This window comes from Periplaneta americana, chromosome 3 (assembly GCF_040183065.1).
Source record: "Periplaneta americana isolate PAMFEO1 chromosome 3, P.americana_PAMFEO1_priV1, whole genome shotgun sequence".
NCBI lineage: Eukaryota > Metazoa > Arthropoda > Insecta > Blattodea > Blattidae > Periplaneta > Periplaneta americana.
Genome location: NC_091119.1, coordinates 115,846,666 through 115,872,054, shown reverse-complemented (window position 1 = coordinate 115,872,054; position 25,389 = coordinate 115,846,666). Strand labels below are relative to the sequence as shown.

The following is a 25,389-nucleotide window of genomic DNA, read 5'->3' as shown; positions in this document are numbered from 1 at the left end:
CGTCACCATCGTTATCACTACCACCATTACCATCACCACTACCAACACCACCACTACGACCACTACCACCATTACCATTACCACTATCAACACCAACACCAACATTACGACCACTACCACTACCACCACTACCACTACTACCACTACTATTACCATTACCACCGATAGCGATAGAAACAGACACCACTACCATCACCACCACGACCACTACCATAAACATTATCACTACTACAACTACCATTACCACTACCACCTACACCACTACTATCATCACTACCATTATCACTACCACCATTGCCATAACCACTACCACCATTAACATAACCACTACCTTTACCGCTAACACCACTACCATTAGTACTATCGCTACCGCTATTGCTATCACTATATCACTATCACTGCCGCTACCGCTATATCACTATGTCGCTATCACTAGTACTGTCACTATCGCTACCTCTATCACTATCACTGTTACTATCGCTATCGGTATCGCTACCGCTATCTCTATGGCTATCACTATCACTATATCACTATCATTATCACTATCACTCTCGCTACCGCTACTGCTACCAATATCACTGTCGCTATTGCTACCACTATCACTATACCACTACCATTATCACTATCGCTACCGCTATAGCTATCACTATATCACTATCGCTATATCACTATATCGCTATCACTATTACTATCACTATCGCTACCTCTATCACTATCACTGTTACTATCGCTATCGGTATCGCTACGGCTATCTCTATCTCTATCAGTATCACTATCACTATACCACTGTCATTATCACTATCACTCTCGCTACCGCTACCGCTATCACTATATCACTATCACTGTCGCTATTGCTAACGTTATCACTATCACTATATCACTACCATTATCACTATCGCTACCGACATCGCTATCACTATCACTATATCACTATCATTATCATTATCACTATCGTTATCACTATTGCTATGGCTATCACTATCATTATATCACTATCACTATCACTATCATTACTATTATCGCTATCGCTGTCACCACTACCAGTGCCACTTGTACAGAGTCGTTAAAATATTGGTAGCTTGTCTCATGCTCGAACATTGCAGGTCACTAGTTGAAATGTCCACATCCTACAGCAGGTCATTCTTAACAGCCATTAATTTGAGTAGTCCTATAGCCTATTTGAATTGGAAAATTTATTTTCACTGTAATATTATTAACATTTTTACTTGTAGGTTGGCGATCCTGAGGAAGTTAACACCTTGGACAAAATGTTCTGCAAAAATAGAAAAACACCACTTCCCATAGGTTCGGTGAAATCGAATATGGGGCACGGTGAACCAGTCTCAGGGCTGTGCGGTGTCACCAAAGTGATCATCGCCATGGAGACGGGGTTTGTCCCTCCAAATCTGCATTTCAACAGCTGCAAGGATTTACCTGGGTTGAAGGCAGGGAGAATTAAGGTGAAGTACACAACCGAAATATATTTTGAAGTTAAAAGTGTTCTTAATCTAGTTGGAAATGTATCTTGACGTTCTCTGATATTCTATTTCATTTAGCCTACCTCTGAAAGGAAAAATGCAGTAATTGATGTACAGTTCCAGAAAAAAGAAATGGACCATCTGAATTGTCCAATTTCCATATTCAAGGCATTGCGCATGCTCAGTACTCCAAAGCAGTAACACACACTAGATCGCTTTGACAGTTATTGCAATACATTTTGAATGAGAATAAATGCGCACAAATGTGCATAAGGTGACTTAATTAGTCTGAGCAAAACTTATTAAGCGATGAACGTCTTTCAGTGCACTTTTCGACCTGGTATCGTTCACATGGGCTTTTGCACAATTCGCACACGCAATCTTGGTTCGGCTCATGAAAACTCTTCGTGCTGCATACCTTGTGATGAAAACCATGGATTGCGTATCGTGTTAGGATGTGTCTCATCTCGTAGTTGGGTTGTGTCCACTCTCTCGCATAGCCTCCGTTGCTAGAATTCGCTGCGGATGTCTGTCCTCTTCTCCTGTAGTCCTTGGAGCGTAGTCTCATATGCGCTGGTGCTCGGTAGTAGTAGCTGTCGTCTAATGTCTTCGATGAAGAAAGTCTCTCTCATTAGGGCATACGTCATTCTCGATGGTGCCGTTTTTCCAACTCCTAGCACTCTTTTCATGAAGCGTGCTTTCACTGTTTCTATTTGTGCCATGTCTCTGCTTCTAAGTTTTTCCCAAATTATGTTCATTCCATATGTTGCTATGGGGGTTATGACTGTCTTGAAAAGCGTCATTGCTGTTTCTGTTGATAATTGCTGGAGGTGGTTGATGCTGTATATTGCTCTAATTGCTGCTGACACTTTTTGTTGTACAGTTGTCAAAAAAAAAAAAGTGACCGCACTCGTGAACAGCGAATATTTTCAAAGTCCACTTCGTGTCGCGGCGATGTTACACGATGCATGTGCTTGTACAAGCAGTTCCGGAACTATGAAAGTGTTCCATATCTGCGCCTCGTAGACCAGTGGTAGAGTGCTTGTTTAATGATTCAAAGATTGTGGGTTCGGGCCTTATTCAAGTTTTCCAGCTTATTTTTTAATCGTTCTTTAGCGATGTAAATGATATTCAAATTATCATTTATATCCAGTTATCGTTCTTTATGGATATCACGTTATTTATATTTTGTTATCGTTCTTTAGAGATAAGAATAAAATTCAAGTCATCATTTGTATTCTGTTATCGTTTTATAACGATATGAATAATAATTATTATTATTGTATCTCCAATGGGAGTTAGCCCTATTTTGCATATGTATGTTAGGGCTATAGTTTTATACACAAAAAAGATAAGCATAAAGAGAAATGGAAAAGAAAATTAAATTAGCTTACGCGATGTAAACAAAACATAAACAATCCGTAAATTAGGCATTGTGATTGCAAAACAAATATCAGTTATCAATTTGAAACATACAAAAACATTAACAACACACATACGTAACACTTCAATAACAAAAATATGCAGCTTTCCGTACCATACATCATAAATTAATACACAATAGTCACACAAACACAATCAAACTATAATTACGACATTGCGACGACATCAAGCATCCCATAACTGACTCACATACATAACAAATCAAGCATCCGTTGCAACACATACACCTCAACATAGTAACCACACTTTTAAAAGTTACACATTTGGCTCCAAGAAGAATAAATAGGACACTGTTACTAATTACTATTCTTCTACAATTTCTTAAATACTTCTGTAATAAATCTGTGAAATTCCGATATGAATAATATTCACGTTTTTTATATTGTTATCGTTCTTTAGCGATATAAATAATATTCAAGTTATCATTTACCCTATATTCTGTTTTCCTTCATTAGCATTATAAAACAATATTCAAGTTATTTATATTCTTATTGTTCTTTCGCAATATAAATAATCTGTATTTTATGTAAGTAATTATTATAACACAAATAACCATCTTTCTTTGTAAAATAGGTTATTTTATTTGGATAATTAAATACGTATTATATAATAATATCTTATATTAATTAAACAAACCGATATTTATTATTTATGTTCTGTTATCGTTGTTTAATGATACTGTATAAATAATATTCAAGTTATTTATATTGTAATCGTTCTTTAGCGATATAAATAACATAAATTTAATATTAGGTTTGGAAAAATCCAGTTGCATAATACTGGTATTAGTTTTTCTTTTTGTATTATTGCATTATACTATCTTGAACCACAATAAAATGAAAAGGAGTAACGAGGAATTGAACCTGAGACGTTGGCATCTAAATTCCGACGTTCGTCCGCTGAGCTACGAGGCAAAAGTGTGGAAACATTGTCGGAAAAATTGGCCCAATCACACTCTAAGATTTTCTGATGATTTGTAGGAGCTAGTCCAGGATGCGGGGGGCAAAGGCTAATTGAGATTTTCCGGTCTCTGATCGAGTCAAACATCCTGATAGAATTAATATTTAACCCTTGCCGTGACTTTCGGTAAAGTCCGGAGGGCCCAATTAGTCAAATCCACTCTCCTCATCTCCACGCTTGGGCCATCTGGAATTTAATAAGATGCGAAAGAGATAGTGGTGTGCGGAAAGCAACGGGATGTTATCGCATTTAGGCCTATCCCTCCCAAGAAAACTGCAAACATGAACAAAGGAATCTTTTAATAGAAGAAGAAGGATCTTCTGCGGACCTCTGGAAAAAGAACTAAGGAAGAGACTAGTGAAGTGCTTTGTGAGGAGTGTGGCATTGTATGGGGAAGGAACATGGACATTACGACGAAATGAAGAGAAACGAATTGAATCATTTGAAATGTGGATGTGGAGAAGAACGGTGCGTGTGAAGTGGACAGACAGAATAAGAAATAAAATTGTGTTTGAAAAAGTGAGTGAAGAAAGAATGATACTGAAACTGATTAGAAAGAGAAAAAGGAATTGGTTGGGTCTCTGGTTGAAAAGAATAATAGACTACATTAGGATATATGGATCATATGCGGAGACTAAGAGGAAGGCAGAAAATAGGAAAGATTGGAGATTGCTGGGTTTGCAATGAAAGACCTGCCCATGGACAGAACACTTATGTATGTATGTTCAGAATGCCTGGAATATCGTGTCTAAGAACAGTCGCTATTTGCAAAGACTAGTCAATTCCATGCTCACTCGACTGCAAGATGATCGAGATAAGAGGAAGATAGACTAAATATTGAATTGTGGCTTTTAGTTTTGTTTTTTGAACGCTTAATTGTTTGAATGTTTTAAGGCCGACGCCAATAAATTTGTTTTGTTTATGCCACGAAAGATATTTTATTTAGAATAAAATCTTTTTTCTTTCCATTTGCAGCCACAATATCATAATGATAAAGTCATGGCATAATATATTAATGAACATGATGTTAATTACTAAAATAATCGTAAAAGAGAAAGGAGCCATTATGTATAGTTTGTCTCTCTCAAACACAGAACAAAAAAGAACATAAAAAGCACGAGGTTGTAGTCGAACGCAGGACCTCATGAATAAGAGGTCTGAACGCTACCATTACACTATCGAATAACACACAGAATACTTCAATTATAACTGTAGATATCAGGCAACGTGGTCCAACAACATGTAACATCGCCTGTCTCCGAATTGTAGCGAAGATACCCGAAGGGAACTTTGTTTCAGGAGAGCGGCCACTTTTTCTTTTGACAGCTGTACGTGTATTCTGAAGGATTTTATGGTTTTTTGCAAGGTGATGCCTAGGTAGGAGAATTGCGATACGACTTCTAGTGGTTCGCCGAGAAGCGTTAATCTGTCATTTGCGTTGGGCTTTCCTCCCTTTCTGAAGGTCATCTGCTTAGTCTTTTGATAATTTATTTGCAGGCAGTTTTCGTCAGCCCATTTCTCGAGTTTGTTGAGTGTACATTGCAGTTCCTCTTTGTTAGGCGATCCCAGTACCATGTCATCAGCGTACATTATGATCGATGTCGCGCTGTCCTTGGTGATATCTACGATGTCAGCCGTCGTGATCTTGAAGAGCACCGGGCTGATGGGGTTCCCTTGCAGTACTCCATTTGTTTGCCTTATTTTCTTTGAGAGTGTGACCTCATCGTATACTTGAACGTAGTTGCAGTCCAGAATACTTGCCACAATTGTTGCCAGTTGGCTTGAGTCTTCTAGAAAGGGCATTTTACATATCATCTATGTCAATACTTTGATCTTACAAAAAATACAATTACTTGATTTTTTTCAATCACCGGTATCGGCTGGGAAGAAGGAAGTTTACACAATATTAATTTACTACTTCTACAACAAACGCCGCGCTATGAACATCACAGGTGTCCAACGAAGGCCGTTATAGACAATCCTGACAGCTGAAGTTATTGTTAAAATATCTTACTATCGTATGGCGTGTAGAAATGAATGATGTGGATGAAACTCGCAGTGCGAAAAATTTTTAAAACTTTTATCGTGTGTGGCTCAAAGTATAAGAATACCTTTATATTAAAGAAAGCTTATATAAATCGTCACTTAGAAAACAACTAGCAAATCGAACCCCATTCCTCGTTCTCAGAAGACGTCTTGAAACAGAAGAAATAATTATTGTTAAACATTCTTTTGTGAAGAAGATGTTTGATAGCAAGACACATAGAAATTAAAAGAAAAGTAAATAGAGAACACCTATTTTATAACTTTATCGTTACTTACTCCCGCAGCTACGAGTTTCCCTTACATGCAACGCTAAGATCAAGAATTAACTTGAAAATCAAATAACACATGGCGAGCACAAGATCAAGGGCCTAATCAATTCCTTTACATGGAATTTTTGGGATTTTAGTTTCCCGCTGTGTCTGACAGTCGGTAGATATACAAAGGAGAATTTCTTTGTGATGATCTCGTGATTGTAATGGATGTTTATCTCTTTACTATACAACAGCAAGTGTTTATGTTTTTCACATGCCCACTGACTTTATCCCACAAGTGCAAAGGTTTGCAGAGAAATTTCCAGTTGTAATAATTTTCGATTCATTATACATTGCGATAAGCATAGGGAGAGGCGACATTTTTGACCCTAGAAGATGCTATAATAACACTTTATGTGAAACATTTAAAAATAAAGCTTTCAATTTCATTTTTAAAATTTAATAACAATCAGTGTAGATGATGAGTGTATGTCCGACATATTCTTTTGCAACCATCTTGCGCACCGCAAGATGAATGCCTGTAGCGAAACTGCGGATACTGGAAGTGTTGCATATTGGTAAGGTTCTAAATCTGGCACATTATAACTGTCAATGAATTCTTTTTAAGTAGTGTATTTATTCTTCCTGAAGACGTTACAATGGTATTATTTATCTTCGTGTAAGTATGAAAGAGTGGGTTGCAACGATACGATTTTAACATTATTAAGAGAGCTATGTGTAAGAATGTAATCTTGGACAGATTATTTGATGCATGTTTTCGCTACATAAGTTTACATTTAATCGCAGTTACTGCAGCATATATATGTATATGTATATATATATATACACTTGAGGATGTTTATGCAATTTGCATAACATTCTTTGATAATTATAGCCATTCATAGAATGTAATAACCAGGGAAAGGATTTATATGTAAATACATATTTACTTATAAAGCTAATATAATTTATATTTTGCATTATCTTTATGTTTCACAATGTGTAGGGTTGAAAAATCCTACTTTTATTTTCCATATTTTTCCATATTTTAGAGTTTAGTACATATTTTCGTTAATTTCCATATATTTTCCATATTTCATATAAAACAGTCCATATTATATTAGGTTTAACAATAAAACAAAACAATATTCCATTAACTTTTAAAAATACATTTCAACAATAGAGATTTAAACACATGTTCAGTAATCCCTTTAACATCAGAGTTATTTGAAAATTAGCAGTCCTATCAACAATGGGAAAGTAAGTTACAAAACTGTATTAATTTAATTTAAAATTTTTAACAGACTTCAGTTGTGCAGCTCAACAGTTAAATGCCAGTCAGAGTACACATAGGTTCAGTTTTGTAAATCATACTATAAAGACGGTAAATATGCCAAAAGTACGTCATTCAGTCAATTTAAAATCAAAACTAACAAGTTACATTTCAGAATTTAAAGAAGATGGTTTATCAACTGACAATAAAATATTATTTTGTAATTTGTGTCAGTGTGCAGTATCATCTACACAAAAGTTCCTGGTGCAACAACACATTACAACTAGTAAACATCAGGCCAACAAACAACTAAATTCCAAGCAGAGACAATTGTTTTTAACACAACCAACAACATCGAATGTAAGATCTGAGTTTAACATCGACCTGTGCCGTTCTCTCATCTCTGCTGATATTCCTCTCTACAAACTAAAGAATAAGGTCTTCAGGGAATTCCTTGAAAAATATACTCAACATACAATCCCGGATGAGTCAACACTTAGGAAGACGTATGCTCCATCCATCTACAATGAGACAATACAGAAGATAAGAGATGAAATTAAAGATAGTTCAATTTGGGTTTCCATTGATGAGACTCCCGACAAAGAAGGTAGACTTGTTGGTAATGTAGTTATCGGTTTGTTAAGTGAACAATATTCTGAACGAATTCTTTTACATTGTGATGTTCTAGAAAAGTGCAATAACAAAACTATAGTTAAACTGTTCAACGAAGCTATGGGTATCCTGTGGCCAAAGGGTATTATGTACGATAATGTGTTATTCTTTATTAGCGATGCTGCCCCTTATATGGTCAAAGCTGGACAAGCATTATCTGTTGTATATCCTAAATTGACTCATTTTACTTGTGTGGCGCATGCATTTCATCGTGTGGCAGAAGTGGTCAGAGACAATTTCCCTAAAGTAGATTTGTTGATTTCATCAGTGAAAAAAGTATTTCTCAAAGCTTCCAGTAGAGTTAACGTGTTGAAAGAAATGTACCCTGAAATTCCATTGCCACCAAAGCCAATTTTAACTAGATGGGGTACATGGCTAGAAGCAGTTGAATATTATGCCGAACATATAGACTCTATTAACAATGTTCTCCTTGCATTGGACTCTGAAGATGCAGTCTCAATTGATACTGCGAAAACAGTTACCTGTGACATAAGTGTGAAGAATGACTTAGCTCACATTCAGCATACATTTTCATGCATCATAAAAACGCTCAAAAGTCTCAAAAATAGGCACCTTTCACTGTCTGAAAGTTTTGAAATTATAAATAGTACTGTGGAACAACTGAATCGTGGTAGAGGTAAAGTTGCAGATGCAGTAAGAGCTAAGGTGGACACTGTACTTTCAAAAAACCCTGGATATGAAGAACTACAAAAGGTTGTTGCTGTGATGAGTGGTGACTCAACAGTGAAGATTAACTTGGACTTATCCCCAGCAGACATTGTGAAATTGAATTATGTACCAGTTACTTCTTGTGACGTCGAACGCTCTTTTAGTCAGTATAAATCTATCCTCAGAGACAATAGAAGAAGATTCACTTTTCAGCACTTGAAAGAAATGTTTGTAACCTATTGTTATGGTAACAGACAATAAAAATTGTGTTTTGTTGAAACTACATTGGAAGATAAGGTACGTCCATTATATTTTTTGTTTAGTTTGATTAAAATGTACCAATATTTAACGTACATAGTCATTTTTTTATAATTTTAAGTCCATATTTAATTCCATATTTTGGTAAAAATCCATATTTAATTCCATATTTTGGTAAAAATAACTACATATATATTTACATATTTCATATATTTTTAGTCCATATAAATCCGTTCCCTGGTAATAACTGTAATTAAATTCCTACTAGTGTTTGCGGCTGAAAATTACGAACTCGTCGAACAAAACACATTAAGTAAAAAAATTACAAAACACCTCCACATATGCAGAACACATCACAAATGCTAACCACACCCACACAGAGACATCAACACAGACATGGAAATACTACACATCCAACCAAAAAGCCAGAAACTAAACACACTAGAACAATATGAAATGTACAGACACACAAAAACACACCCCAACGAAATTCTCAACACACAACTCAACTTCAAAACACACACACTCTTTGACTCTACACTATACCACAGGAACACACCCTCACAGGAAACGGAACAAGTGGCGCCAAGACCAACAACAATCAGTTCTGAAGAAGACCCATAAATAGGTAGAAACATGTAAACGAGGTACGTTGAAATTTAACACAGGAAATTCTTATCGTACATATTCCGAAGTGATACAGTGTTAAAAGTTGTGTAATCAAGATGTATAAAAAATATATATATTGCCGCTGAGAAAAAGGCGTTTTGAAAGCTCTTGACAAAGCTGAACCGTCAAAATATTATTTTTAGTAAGTTGTTTCTATTTGTGTGTTTAATTTTCCGATTCTAAGTTTATACATATAGCCTAGATTATAATAGCCTATACGCCTTTTACTCAGAAGTAATATTTTGATTTAATGTGTTTGCTTCTAACCGACGAACTATTGTGAATAGCATCTGTTTTGCAGGTAGTATCTGAAAAGTACCCGCTTGACTGTGGTCTAGTGGGCATCAGCTCCTTTGGATATGGAGGTGCAAATGCACATTTATTACTGCAGTGGAATGACAAACACAAGATAAACGGCGGTGCCCCGGCAGACTGTCTTCCAAGACTCGTCGTTGCATCTGGACGCACTGAAGAGGCAGTTGACGTAATTCTCAAAGAGGTGAATAAAGCTATGTACAAGAAATGGAAATGAGGCTGCTATTATAGTTGAGAATTTGTATATGTAGAGATTATTTGAAAAAAACAGAAGAAATATACTGAAAATATATTATAGTGAACAATGAGCACAGACAAAAATAATAAGGTTGTTGGTAAAACTCATTATTAAAAATTAAATAGTTTGATTTTTAATTATCTTTATAGCTGTATGAAGTATAAAGAGAAAGTATTGTGCAAGTTGAAAATGTCTGTTTCGATATATTCAAGAAAATTCACTTTCTCGGCATATCTGATGTACTGAACAATTTATTTTCGGAATAATATCTACCTACGTCTGTTTTCTCGTGGTGTGCAGCTATTTCTTTCAAACTGTGGAACGAATTTTCTTCGCATTCAATATACAAAAGTGGATTTAACCGAAAATGTACGTATTTTCACAGAGGATGTTCTTAAAGCACGTTTCATGGTACATATGTCTGGGGTTAATGCAATGAAATGATATCCTAAATTCATAGCATCTACAAGCATTACTGCCGGATCTAACGAATTTGCGAGAAATATAATGATTTTGTTGAAGAATTGTTGTTCTGCTGTTGAATTGCAATCATTTCAATAAATCTCTGTCTTTCTTCATAATAATATAATCTTCGCCAACCCCAAAAAAATACATTGTTTTATCCCTACTGCTATTGCTCGTCTGTGCCGATTGTCTCGTGAGATGGGAGCCTAAAGGTCTTTCGGAGCCTCTTCTGGGATAGCATTTGTTAACAATAATGGAAACTGCGACTCTGAAAGTCCACGACATGCCATACACAATAATATAGCCTACACTGATAAGAAAATATTAATAATTTAATAAATATTTTACATTATGGCATAAGGTTTATAATTATCATTATGACTAAGTTGAGGGTATTTTAGACGTAATTTGTACGAATTAAATAGGTCAAAATTATTCGAAGACATAAATAGGATATAAAATTTTGTGTGAGCGTTCTTAAATTATGTTTTATGTTAGCATTTTTCAATTCTATTGAAAAACGTTTTAACAGTTAAAATGTAATACCTGTGATAAATATATAATATGTTCTTGTTTAATTTGGTCTTGATTATGGAAGATAAAACAGTCTCTTTTTCTTTTGCCTGCTCCTCTAATACTTGTTTCTGTTTGTGTGTTTTTGTTTTCGGTAGTCTGTTTTGTTCTAATTTTAATTAATTTATTTTTGTTTTCGTTTCCATTTGTTTTGTTTTCGTTTCATGTACGTATGATTTTATATTGTATGTTTTTCTTTTCATACTTCATACATGTGTTTGTTCAATTTTGTGTTTTTATTATAATTTGTCATTTTGTTTGATTTATATGATTTTGTTTTTCGTTTATATTGTGTTTTTTTGTTTCTCTATTCTGTTTTACGTGTTCTTTGCCTTTTTTGTTTTTGTCTTGTGTTTCTCTTTGTTCCATGTTTGTACAACCATCTATCTCGTTTCTTTTGATTTTTGTTTTTTGTTTTTTTGTTTGCCTTCGTGTTTCTGTTTTTTCCTTTTTTATATTCACATTTTTTTATGGTTTGATAATATCTTCTTATTTCGTGTCTCTTTGTCGTTTGGTTTTTGTTTCTGTCTCAGTTAATATATTATGCTTGTTTTCCTCTCGTTTGTTTTACTATTGTATTAGTTTAGTCTTAAGTTGTTAGTTTTATCTTGTTTTTTTTTGTTCGTGTTTTAGCTTTATTTATAGTCGGATTAATTACTAGGTCATATCGCGTTTACTGTAGGAAATCTTTGTTGCTACTGTGCAGCGTGTATTGTTTCGTTGTAATTGGAGTCGAATCCGGCATTCGCCTTTATTTAACTGAAAATTGATTATATTCATTCGAGGAAAACCACTGAAGAAACCTAGATCAGAACCCAGGTCCTACCGAATGCGAGTCTTGTACGATAGCATTGAGTCATCTCGTTCGGATTTGTTTGTTTTATCTTTCTTTTTCTTTTTTATCTTGCCTTTTATTTTATTTATCTTGCTTTTTGTTTATATTTTCTTGCTTCTCTGTTTAATTGATCTTGATTTGTTTGTTTTGTAATGTTTGTGTAACCTTGGTTTTTGTTCATTTTGTGTTGATTCTTTGTTTGGTGAGACTTCTTTTGCTTTTTTATTTTCCTGTTTCTTGTTTTTTTTTTTATTTCTGATACTTTTCATTCTTGAGTCTGTCCTGTTTTTGTTTTCCTTTCTGTTTTTATTTCTGTCTTTTATCCGTTTTTGTCTTATTGTTTTTGTTCAGTTTTTTGTTATGATGTAGTATTTATTTATCTACTTGTCTATTTTGTAAGGCTAATAAAGAAAACTCCTCGGTTGAAAATTATTGAATTAGCAGAAGTGTTGTTACACAATCCGATTTGCTGCCTAGAGTGATTCGTTAGTAATCCAAGAAGGAATCAATCATGCTTTTCGAACTAATCGGTATTTAAATTATTTAGTGTCAACGTAAACGTATGAGGAGGATAAATTTTGTGAAAATAATATAGATTTTAAAGCATTTCAACAAATGAGGATCTTCCCTACTTACTACCTCGGTACAATTACATGCTCTTTGTTAATTAGTCAGTTCTGTGTGTCTAGTTTGAGAGTCGACCAGTTGATGCAGAATTTGTATCCCTGATGCAAGATATCCAGGCTGAGGAGATTGTAGGACACGTCTATCGAGGGTACACAATTCTCACACAACATGAGAAAAAACTACGCAATATTCAGGTGAGTACATGATGTATTGGCATTAAGTAAATATGAAAACAAAATGTATCAGTTTATTGGAAATATTAAACATGTTAGAAGAACCTTTTAAGAAACGTCCACACTACTCACTCATACTCTAGTGACTTGTGGGGTTTGTGGACTGGAATAGTCACACGACAAGCCAGGAGAGCAGCCTAGGGCTCGTATGGATCGTGTGGCATCGGTACATCAAGCGTGCTTGAGACAAGTTGCGCAAGTCATGTGGACGGAGACGGAGATGGAGTGGTCGAATGATTCAATCATTGATTTATTAACGTTATGAAAAATACTTTGTAGGATAGTTACAATAAATAAAATAGTACACACGCAAAGTGAAGCGTGGGAAACTGTTTTCCAAGAAGAAGAAGAAGAAGAAGAAGAAGAAGAAGAAGATGATGATGACCAGCTTGCTACTAACATATAGAAAAGTGTTTCAAAATCTCCCAACTGAGAAAAGTGGGCTAGAGGCTATATATGTCTGACAGTGGCTGCTAGTCACTCAATAACTGGACTATGTTTACGGAATTAAATATTTTTCTTCATTAATTTTGGTCCCACCAAATTAATTAGCACGTCAAGTCTGATGGTGATATGCGACAGAATGTTTTGAAATACATATAAGTTATCTATTCGCAAATCCCCTAACAGATCACTTCCACTGTAAATTCCCCGACTGCGGAAAACGGAGAATACCCACCGTCTATGATTTTTGGGAGTTTTCTGCGTGATTCCTCATCTGACAACATATTATGTAGGCCTATTATTAGAAAGCGCGCTCTTTCCACCATTACTTCGTTAAGATTCATCATCCGATCCTTTAGAGCAGTCATTACTAACTGGTCGAGTTGTGACGTCGGAGCACGCTTTTCCTCTCGGAGAAGAGGCCCGGCGAAATAGTCAGAGCCTAGCTCGAAGCTGTGGCGGATCGTGGATTGTCAGAGCTACTAGCTCTGGTTGAATGTGTAGGTCTAATAGTCAAATGTAGAGAGTAAGCAATATACAGAAAGGAAAGTAGATATCGGTTCCTTTGATTATTATGAAGCCGTGCTGAAACCAGGCCTTCTATACATAGTTGTGATACAAAGAAATACAAAAATGAAAAAAGTATTAGGTACAGAATTAGACTTATTATATATAATAGAAAAATACAATAGTAGTGATAGTAGTAGTAATAATAATAGAGTAATAATGATACTAATTATGTTTACATATTATCATATTATATACGGTTGTAAGGAATACCATACTTAAATGGGCAATCGTCGCATGGCGAACAAAACCTCGTAACTCCAAAAATAAAAATTTTACAGCAGAAGCAAAAAACTATCTAGATAACCAGGTTTTTAGGCTTCCACAACGAAACACTGCTATGTCGCAATAAAATCAGTCCTCTTGATGATGAGGTATCTGATTTTATATTACTGTTTCATTTTGAGCCGTAAATGGAGTTACGTGTTTTTGTTTCTTCACTTCCCAACCAAAAATGGACTGACGAGGTTTTGAAAGTAAAATTGGTGGGATAATTATTATACTACTAATAATTCTAAACACAGTTCTTACGTTTATAACACACCATATTTATTGAAAATCATATATTAATATAAGAAATGAAAAAAAAATCTAACATCCATTTAGGTCGGCCTCGGTACTGTAGTTGGTATAGCGCTGGCCTTCTATGCTAGAGGTTGCGGTTTCGATCCCGGGCCAGGTCGATGGTATTTAAGTGTGTTTAAATGCGACAGGCTCATGTCAGTAGATTTACTGGAATGTAAAAGAACTTCTGCGGGACAAAATTCCGACACACCGGCGATGTTGATATGACCTCTGCAGTTACAAGCGTCGTTAAATAAACCGTAATTTAAAATTTTAACATCAATTTAGACAAAAAATATGTAAAGTATGAAACAAAAAAAACTGGAAATTAAAACATTTAATAATTAATTTGAATTGTTAAACTTTTATACTTCAATCAATTATAGTAGACTATAGACCAAAACCAAGGTAACTTCTACCATTTGTCTTTAAGATGCCCACATGATTTATCTGAACAAACATGAGGCAAATTATTGTAAAATGGATGGAAATCACGTGGTATTACACACTTAAGTTGTTGTAAATGTACAAATTTCTCTGTGTTAACTTTGATTGGTTCATTGTATAGTTTTGGCACTGAGGTATCTGCTTTGTCCTGGTTGTTCATCCTCTTTGGAAGCGGTTGCCATTCATCCTCATAAAGATGTTTTTAGTCAATTACTCCACTAGGATTATAGCGACGATATTTGAGGTGAGTCACAGTGTGATCAACAGATTTATTCCCAGGGCGAATAGGGCGATGACAAGCCCTGAGGAATATACAATAAAGATACACTGTCTCATAGGGTTTGGGGTTCTTCCGAACAGTGGCACACAGCTCAAATTAAACAGCAGGGGTGAAAATCTGCCTATTCTTAAGTTTTCTTTCTATTGTTGGTGCATAGAGTTACACTCCATCTGAGTGTGACCCTTTCCAAGAAACGTTTGGACCACTGTAATGTTTTTTGCGCATGGCAAGTGTCACAAGAGGATTCGCTAAAATGGAGTTTCTATCTTGATAAGTACAGCCGTCACTATACAAAATAATCTCTTTCTCAGTTAGATCTATTTTCGTGTCTATGAAATCTACTACAAAGATTGCAAATTCATCTGCGTTAAGACCTTCGTCTGACTCGTTCCACAGAAAAAGTATCCATCTTTTGAGTGAAGGTCAAACATGGTAAAGTTGTAACTTTCAACTTTGTCTTGTAATACAAGGCTGATGCCTTCAGGAAAGGAGACAGCAAAATGGCTTGAAGATCCATAGCACACATTTTTGTAGATCCATTCTTGTCAGTCTCTTTCTCCTTACGTGCCTGATATTTTCGAAGAATATGTTGTGAATATTCTTCCTGTGTAATGTTTCCAGCCTTGTATGCACAACAGAGATCGCATCGATCTCTTTTTGGAGAGAAAAGGCTAAGATTTTCTAACTCAAATTCCATTAAAAAAATTTCATTGATGCTTCTTGTAACTCATTTAGGGCACAGTATTTCTTAAACACTTCGAAGACAGCAATTTTTGATTGCTAATTTGTCTCAAGATATAGTTCCTGTGTTGTGGATCTACATTAATATGACTCCACTTACATTAAGTTTTGTAGAAACTGTATTGCACTGTTGCCTGGTTATGAGAACCACGAGGAGAAACTTCAGATTATTGGCGTTTCTCGTAGCATTTTTTCATCCAGTTCCTTACACTACATTCTCCAAGGCAAAGTGTATTAATAAACATGGTTTCACAAACCTCTATCCTTTTACCATTAATTAATAAATGAAAATGCAACATGAAAGATCTATGGGGTGTTTGTGCTGTAGTAGGCTTTCTCTGCGACGTTTAACATTCACATACTCAACATCCTTGTTCGTTGTAACCATTAACTAAAATGTGGTAGTACCGGGCAAAACCTCGCGTCAGAAATTAATGCTAATTGTTGAATAAAGATAGAATACTGATGAACACCTCCTGGAGTTACGAGTTTTTGAAGGTTTGATTTTCTTGCCCTGGTAATACGAGTTTTTGATATTGCATTGTAGATGCTTGTAGGAGTGACTTAGACGTTAGAGTCTTCGCCAAGATATGCAGTGGCATTGGAAAAGCCTGATTATGAAGAAAACGCATTTTTGAGCCAGGGTGGAGTTACGAGGTTTTGTTCGCCATGCGACGCAATGCTTTTGTCTCATTTTTTAAATTTATGAAGTAACTACAAATATGTAGAATCTACATTGTAGACCTACCAATTCATACCAAACATAGATTACACATTTCATTGTACAGTCATGTATTACCTAATCCTACTATGTCATCATTCGATATGAAGTAAAAAATGACATTCCATCTGAAATTAAGACAATATTTCTCTATTTCACTTAAATTACTCACTTTGAACTTTACACCAGAAAATATAAATTCATTTGGGGCAGGAGAGTACTGCCTTTTTTCTGTCGTTTGTCTTAAGCACGTTGTAAAAAAGACATGCAGTTCTGATACCTAGGTTATATCAGGTGACTTTCTTACTTACTTACAAATAGCTTTTAAGGAACCTGGAGGTTCATTGTCGCCCTCACATAAGCCCGCCATTGGTCCCTATCCTGAGCAAGATTAATCCAGTCTCTATCACTATATCCCACCTCCCTCAAATCAATTTTAATATTATTCTCCCATCTACGTCTCGGCCTCCACAAAGGTCTTTTTCCTCCGGTCTCCCAGCTAACACTCTATATCCATTTCTGGGCTACCCGTACGTGCTACATGCCCTGCCCATTTCAGACGTCTGGATTTAATGTTCCTAATTATGTCAGGTGAAGAATTCAATGCGTGCAGTTCTGCGTTGTGTAACTTTCCCCTTTCTCCTGTAACTTCATCCCTCTTAGCCCCAAATATTTTCCTAAGAACCTTATTGTATGTATTTTTCTGTATGTGATTTGATCTGGTTGAGTGGAAGAGAAAGCCTCATGGCCTTAACTCTGCCAGGGAAAAAAATAAAACTATTATTATTATTATTATTATTATTATTATTATTATTATTATTATTATTAATCTCTGTTCCTCTCTCAAAGTGAAAGTCCAAGTTTCATAACCACACAAAACAACCGGTAATATAACTGTCTTACAAACTCTAACTTTCAGATTTTTTGAGAGCAGACTGGATGACAAAAGCTTCTCAAGCGAATAATAACACGTATTTCCCATATTTATTCTGCGTTTAATTTCCTCCCGAGTATCATTTATATTTGTTACTGTTGCTCCAAGATATTTGAATTTTTCCACCTCTTCGAAAGATAAATCTCCAATTTTTATGTTTCCATTTCGTACAATATTGTGGTCACGAGACATTATCATGTACTTTGTCTTTTCGGGATTTACTTCCTAACCTATCGCTTTACTTGCTTCAAGTAAAATTTACGTGTTTTCCCTGATCGTTTGTGAATTTTCTCCTAACATATTTACGTCATCCGCATAGACAAGAAGCTGATGTAACCCGTTCAGTTCCAAACCCTGTCTGTTATCCTGAACTTTCCTAATGGCATATTATAGAGCGAAGTTAAAAATTGAAGGTGGTAGTGCATCTCCTTGCTTTAGCCCGCAGTGAATTAATTGGAAAAGCATCAGATAGAAACTGGCCTATACGGACTTTGTTGTAAGTTTAACTGAGACACATTTTAATTGATCGAACTCGTTTCTTGGGAATACCAAATTCAATAAGAATATTATATAAAACTTCTCTCTTAACTTTCTACATAAGTAAAATATGCATACCTACTGAATAACTTCATTTAGCTTGGGTTGACACAAAGGGTTTTTAATAAAAGACCAAGCCGCCCAGGACTATAGTTTAGTCTAAAAATAAGTCCACATGAACTTAGAGTACATTAAATACTATATCGGAAAGATACCAAAATTATTGAAGTATAGTAGCGTATACTTATCTCGTTCCTAAGACATTAATAATCTATATTATTATTAGGTACTGTAAATGCTAAGTTAAATTAGTTTGCCATACACCATTGCGTCGATGGAGAAGTGTCAGTTGCGTCCCCGTAAACATGTTGACGAAAAATTAGTACGTTAGTTGCGTCCGGGGTTTTTAAAATATATACTTCAGTTGCGTCCGGTGTTTTTGAAATATATACTTTAAACCAGTGATCATCAACTCGCGTATGAACGGGCACGGGCAGTGCTTGCCTGTTGCGTGCTCACTGTCCCGGGCAGAGAACCGGTTTGTAACATTGCGTTGTAGTGAGCAGAGGCGGTTCTTGCTATCCATTCAAACATGAGATGTGAGGAGCAGAACACACTTCAAAATGTAGGCCACACTGAAGAAATACAATTTACAGATGCATTATACAACTCACAGTAACGAATATGGCAGATACGAAGATGAAGAGCATGCAGTATTAGTTCAACAATTGAAGGAAAATGAGCTAGAAGTTGTTTAAGATCAAAATGTTAGTAAATCGGCTGTGCGACTCAGTTACAAAATTTCACTTGTAATAGTACGATATTATAAACCTTTTAAAGATTGAAAATTTGAAGAATGTTTAATTGCAACTGGAGAACTTTTCTCAAGTGTAGGAGTTTGAATCTATCAGTTTGTCTCCTTCCACCGTGACGCATCCCATCCGAGGTCTAGCCGAGGACGTTCAGGTGCAACTAGTAATCATTTGTCGGTCTGTCATTTGTTGTTCTTTGGCAGTAAATGAAAATACTTATGTAAGCGATAATCCCCAACTGGTGATTTCTGTAGGAGGCGTTATTGAAAACCTTCAGATTAAGGAGAGCTCTTATATTTTGTTCTCATAAAGGATACTACTACTGGTTCCGATATTTTCATGTAGAGGCTGTAGAAATTATTTTGGACTTCCTTGGAATAAACTTATATCCTTGGCAACCAATGGTGCTCCTTCCATAGTTGGAAGTAAAGCGGGTATAATAAGGAATCTAAGGGACGAAGTGAAAAGCGTTAATGTATCCCATGAAGTTATTTCTATTCACTGCATTAGGCCTATACACCAACAGAATTCATGTGCAAAACAAATCAAAATGGTGTTATAGAAGTAGCCCAATTGGAAAAACCACCAACACAATTATATCGAAAAGTCTCGCTCATTGTCAATTTAAGTCTTTCTTGATGAATGCAATAGTGAGTATGGCGATCTGTCATATTATAGTAAAGTACGGTGACTAAGTCGTGGAAAATTATTGAATAGGTTCTTTGAACTGAGGGAGGAAACATCATCGTTCACGGAGAAAGAAGAAGTGAAAAATGAAAAAATGGATTTGTGAACTTGCCTCCTTAATGGAATTATCTGAATGCTTTAAATTGTTTTCTACAAGGTAAGAACAAGATTATTACACAGTTATATGACAGAGTGAAGGCGTTTAATATGAAACCACCTCTAATTATGGAACTTTAGCTTAACTAAAAGGATAAGTTACAGCACATTTTTCAAACTTAAAAACGATATAGGCATACTAGTTTCTTAAGACTTTGGATTTCGAAGAATATGTTCACACATCATGACGATCTGCGCCAGGAATTTGATTCGAGATTTAAGGACTAGGAAAATTTTCAATTTGATTTTCGATTATTATTTGTAATTAGAACTTATTGATTTACTTTACGATAGTGAATTGAAGGATAAATATCAAAACAAAAGAAGTTATCTGACTTTTATATGAACTTTCCATGTGTTAGATTTCCATTTTCTGATTCACATATCTGTGCGAACAGTAATTTTTTTCCTATGATGAAGATAAACAAGCCATGTCATGGAAGCCAAGTATCGGATCACAACTTAAAATGTGCTGTCACAATTTGCACTATACAAACAATAGCCTAGTTCCAAACGTTGAGAAATTGCTGAGGGAAAAAAGAAGTAAACAAATCCGGAAAAATCAGTGCTAATGCCAGTGTTGAGTGGACTGAATGCAGTTAAATTTCTGCATTACTATTCCTAGAGGTTTTTATATGTTTTGTTCAACATTTTCCTTAACAGAAGCAGTTTACACATTTACAGTAATTGTCATGCATTGCCCGAATAATTAACATGAAATGTGTATTACATTTCTAAAAGTAATTATAAATTTATTAACTTCTAACTTTGTTGAAAATAGGCTACAATGTTTCTTTTTTTTTTTTTAATTGCTTAAGATAGTTTATTTAGTTATTTCTATTCAGCCAGTATCTTTTTTCATCAGAAAACAATAATAAACCTACGCAGTAAATTCATATTATGGTCCCGCCGCTGAACGTCTTACCTGCCCTGTTACGACTTTCCGCGGGCGAGCGGGCGAGCCGGCAAGGCTTGATGACGACACAGTGCTCTGAGTTGAGGACCACTGCTTTAAACAGACAAGGAGGGAGAATGAAGCTTTTTATTCGTAAGAACATGATTGATTTGCAATATGGTCATATAACATGATTGCATTTCATTCGGAATATGTCATTTAGGTTTCAACCAATACGATTGTAGTTTTATGGTGAAATTGAAACTTATGCATTTTAATACATTTTGTGGTGAAAAATTACACTACCAACATTGCATGGTGAAGATGCCACAAATAAAATTTCTAACTTACATGTAACGTTTAAATTGGTGATGTTACAGCCAGTCGTAAGTCTATAAAATAGGAAGTATTGTTTGTGTCAGGGACGCAATTGACGTATGACCCAAAAATATAGGGACGCAACTGACGTGTGACTCAAAAAATATAGGGATGCAACTGATGTGTGACCCAAAAAATACAGGGACGCAACTGACGTATAAAACTGACCGCGGGCCGCAATCGCCTGTCCCTGGCTTCGATAGGGTCTGCTTCGAGAGTCTACCTGGATTGCTACGGAGAACGAGAGAAGCTCTCTATGACGTCACAGAGCATCGCGTTGGAAGTGACTGCTTAGAGTCAAGCCTCGTGAGCAACTGAATTCAGTACGAGCACAGAGTAGACAAGCTGGACCCGAAATCTGAACGATCTGCCTATGGATTGCAAGTCACGCGAGCACGAGTAGTGTGGACTTGGCTTTACTCAGCTTTGTCTCAAATTGTCTTCTGCATTATGGTCTGCTATGTTATTCAAATGAGAATACAGCCCTCTCCCTTGTCGTCGGCCTTAACAGTAGATAGTAAATTTCTTTCTGGGACAAAGTTTCACACCTTGCTGTGCATATTGAGATGTACAAGTGATAAAATTATGAGTGGAAAGAATGATTGAAGGAAAGAGCGGACTTTGTAAGGAAAGAACATGGGTAATTAGCTTATGCCAAAACTAATAAAACAGAAGTGCGTATAAATATACACCGACCGAATGAAGACATATGTTACGGCCAAGAAAACAATAGGTCGTAAACTTGTGACGAACTCATCGAAATTATGTTACGTGAAGACGTACCGATCCAGGATCCATCATGTTGACGATAACAAATTGTAGTTTGATTTATTTTTAGAAGAGATATAAGACATAGGCCTATCACTTATATTATTTAGTGCTTTACACATCGTGTGTACTGTTTTCTTCCCTTCAGGATTTTTATACTCCTGCGTGTTTTAGAAAATCCTTTTCAGGGCTCTTTTCAGCTTGACATTATACAGGAGATCTCCTGCAATGTAGGATAACGCAGAGTCTTTAACCAAAACAATTAAAAAATTACATTTAAATAGATATCACTGCCCTACCCTTGGATTCAAATCCAAGGCTTTGGTTTTCACGCAACGTTGAAGCTTCGAATAAAATTTAACGTGTATTATTCGCCCTCATTTTCATTAAGTTCATAATGAATGTCTTCACGTGAACCTGCAACTGTATGTGTCATTTGATTTTCAGTACTGTCCAGGCAGTAAGCGGCCAGTCTGGTTTGTGTTCACGGGAATGGGATCCCAGTGGACTGGCATGGGCAAATCTCTCCTCAACATCCCTATATTTGCTGCAGCTATTGAGAAGTGCCAGAGAGTTCTGGAACCTTACGGTGTGGATTTGTTCAACATTATTACAACTGCTGATCCAAGCGTCTTCGATGATGCTGTCAATTGCCTTGTTGGCGTTGTAGCATGTCAGGTGAGTACGAACACGATCTCAGGAGATACATTTAAGGTCAGAATACGATTCTGAGGGAATAAATTTAAAGTTATTTATGCCGAGAACTATGTTCATACATTGTGTTACTGTAAAGACAGAGATGCTACTTCTGACTTATGCAAACCAGGGGGTGCAATTCTTATTGGAGGATTTCTTACATGAAATAGAGAGACATCTAACGGCGTCTGTCTTCAATAATTCTTCGTTTTTCAATAATTTCTCAATAGGTGACAAACACATCGAATTCTGCTCTGAACATGAACGACAGTATTTTCATTTGAAATTCAAAATTCAACGTTCGAGTTCACTTACCACAGTACTAGTAGAATATACTAGTCATTCTTTAGTTAATATGTGTTACACGTGTTGTTTTATTCTATTCAACTGAATATCAGGTGAGCAGTTAATACATACTTACTGCTGATTATGTAAATGGAAATGTATTTAATGAAATTATAAATGAAACATAATGAAAAATTATTGTGATGTAGTTTTCACTTACTAGCCTATTACAGAGCTTATTGTAAGATGAAGTGATTGATACGCTTCAAACAAACAAATGCAAAAGAATTAAATACATAATAATGTGTTATTTATTAGGGTTGTCAGAAACATCACAACAATGTTGTTTATGATTCCAGCTTGTCACAGAAAACCAGGGCCAGAACATGGTATGTACCTTATTGTCTAAGCTCAAATTAGCACAGATGAAGCCCACGAGACCAAATAAAACTTTTTCCTGTTTATTAACATTAAACATGTGTAGACAATCGATACAGTTTGTCCAACTATTGCGATGTAACTATCTTTAGGTCCGAATACAGAAGTAATTTAAAGAAATACATAGTAAACAATATTAGATTCCTCTCAACGTATTTCGGAAAGTGAAAAAAATAGCAAGTCAGTATCCTTTCTATTTGAGCGTACACGTATTACATATTTAATTATTTCGCATTTGTTCGCTTGAAGCGTATCAATTATAATTATTCTCATTATGTTTCATTTATATTTTCAATTTGAGTAAATACATTTCCATTTAAAAACCAGAAAGTTTCAAGTTCTTACCAGATAATCTGTTGAATAACACGTATAAGGCATTTTATCCCTTAAGAGTTACAAAGAACATGCCATCTCCATTCCAACCCCAAATACCAGGCTGAGAACTATTGAATATTGTTACCGAAAGGTTGTCTGGGAAAAAGAGGATAAAATTATAATCGAAATGAAATATAAATTAATGCTACTGTTCAGTGCAGTAGTGAATAAAATGATCTGATATAGTAGAGAATATTGTTACCGACACAGCAAGAGAGGTGGGTCATAAGATAGTAAATGCTGTTACCGACTTCAGATTTGCAAACGCTCACAGATGGATCTACGGTCGTCCTGGCATCCTACTTTGGCATAGTTTAAGCATTGAGCTGCACATCTTTGTGTGTGTGATCTGATCTGTGATGGAAACATTGTTTTGCAGGTGGGACTGGTGGACGTTATGAGAGCAGTGGACATCATGCCAGATGGCTTCGTGGGTGTCTCGGTGGGGGAACTGGGCTGCAGCTATTTAGACGGCTGCCTCACAGCTGAGCAGACGGTGCTGGCAGCGTACTGGTGTGGCCGTGCTCTCAAGGAAACTGAGCTCAGCAAAGGCATGATGGCTGCTGTCGGTGAGTCCGCTACAATTTACATATATCAAAATGGGTGTAAATTTCACTATCTGTATCTCATATCTCGACCAAATCATCAAGAACGAATTTTATTAATGATCATTAAGACCTCGCTGTTCTTATAAATCGGCAATACTGATGCGCATTAGGTCGCCGAGCCGTCAAATCCAGAAGCGAAGTCGTTTCACTGGAAAGTAGTAAATTTGAAATAATAAATACATATATATGGCAGCATCCAAAGTATATTAATTTGCTACTCCGGTTAGCGAATATTTCTTTACTTTGCATGCAAAATAAAGCCGTACGGAATATTACATACCGGTACCCATATGAACTGTACACGGCAAAAAGGATGAATAGAGTTGCCGGAACATTCAGCGTCATATGTCTTTGTTGTATGAAGCTTAGAAGGCAGACCGGACCTAGCTGGTGCGTAAACACAGAAACAAAGCGAATACAATGTCATTCTACGAGTATACGAGTGTGTAGTATACGTTCACTTACAGGAAGAAAAGACACAATGTTATCAGACAGTTTATTTTCATCAACTTTGAGATCAGCCTGAAACTTGTCACACGTACTGCAAGTGTCACAGTGTGGATATCCAAATGATATGTTAAATCTGGTGTTGAAAATCTTTCTTTAGTATTCATAAGACACATCGGAACGACCTTGTGGAATATACAATTCATAATTTTGTTATGTTGAGATTGTTGGGAAGATATAGGCCTATTCGATCACTTTTTGATTGACCATAATGGGTTTTCCTTCATTTGAATGATTTAATGTGGTTGAACACACTTTCGAAGACATCATCAGATATTTTGTTGTGATGATTATCTTTAGGTGGCATATCCGTAGACTGAAGAGAGTTCTGTAGCACCTGAACGCGCTTGTAAGAGATCCCATGCAAAGAAATGAATGCTGTCAAACACACTGGTATTTCGTCCATGTCGTTAGATTTTAACACCCTTATCTTATCAGAATACTTCCTATAAAGTAATTTAGCTGCTGCAAAGGAATATTTCAGAAGTGTGCCTCATAAGAGGAAGTAAGCCTATAATTTCAACAGACAATGAACTTTTGTTTT

The 25,389-nt window shown here is 35.8% G+C and overlaps 1 protein-coding gene across 1 annotated transcript in view; it reads left to right on the top strand.

The window, feature by feature from the left end:
- LOC138695710 (fatty acid synthase-like) overlaps positions 1–25,389 on the top strand; it is a 183,340-nt gene that overhangs the window by 38,234 nt on the left and 119,717 nt on the right. Inside the window, exons 6-10 of the mRNA XM_069819825.1 lie at positions 1,233–1,460; positions 10,021–10,218; positions 12,835–12,966; positions 22,384–22,614; positions 24,110–24,299. Coding sequence (XP_069675926.1) covers positions 1,233–1,460; positions 10,021–10,218; positions 12,835–12,966; positions 22,384–22,614; positions 24,110–24,299 — 979 coding nt within the window. The remainder of the gene's footprint in view (positions 1–1,232; positions 1,461–10,020; positions 10,219–12,834; positions 12,967–22,383; positions 22,615–24,109; positions 24,300–25,389) is intronic.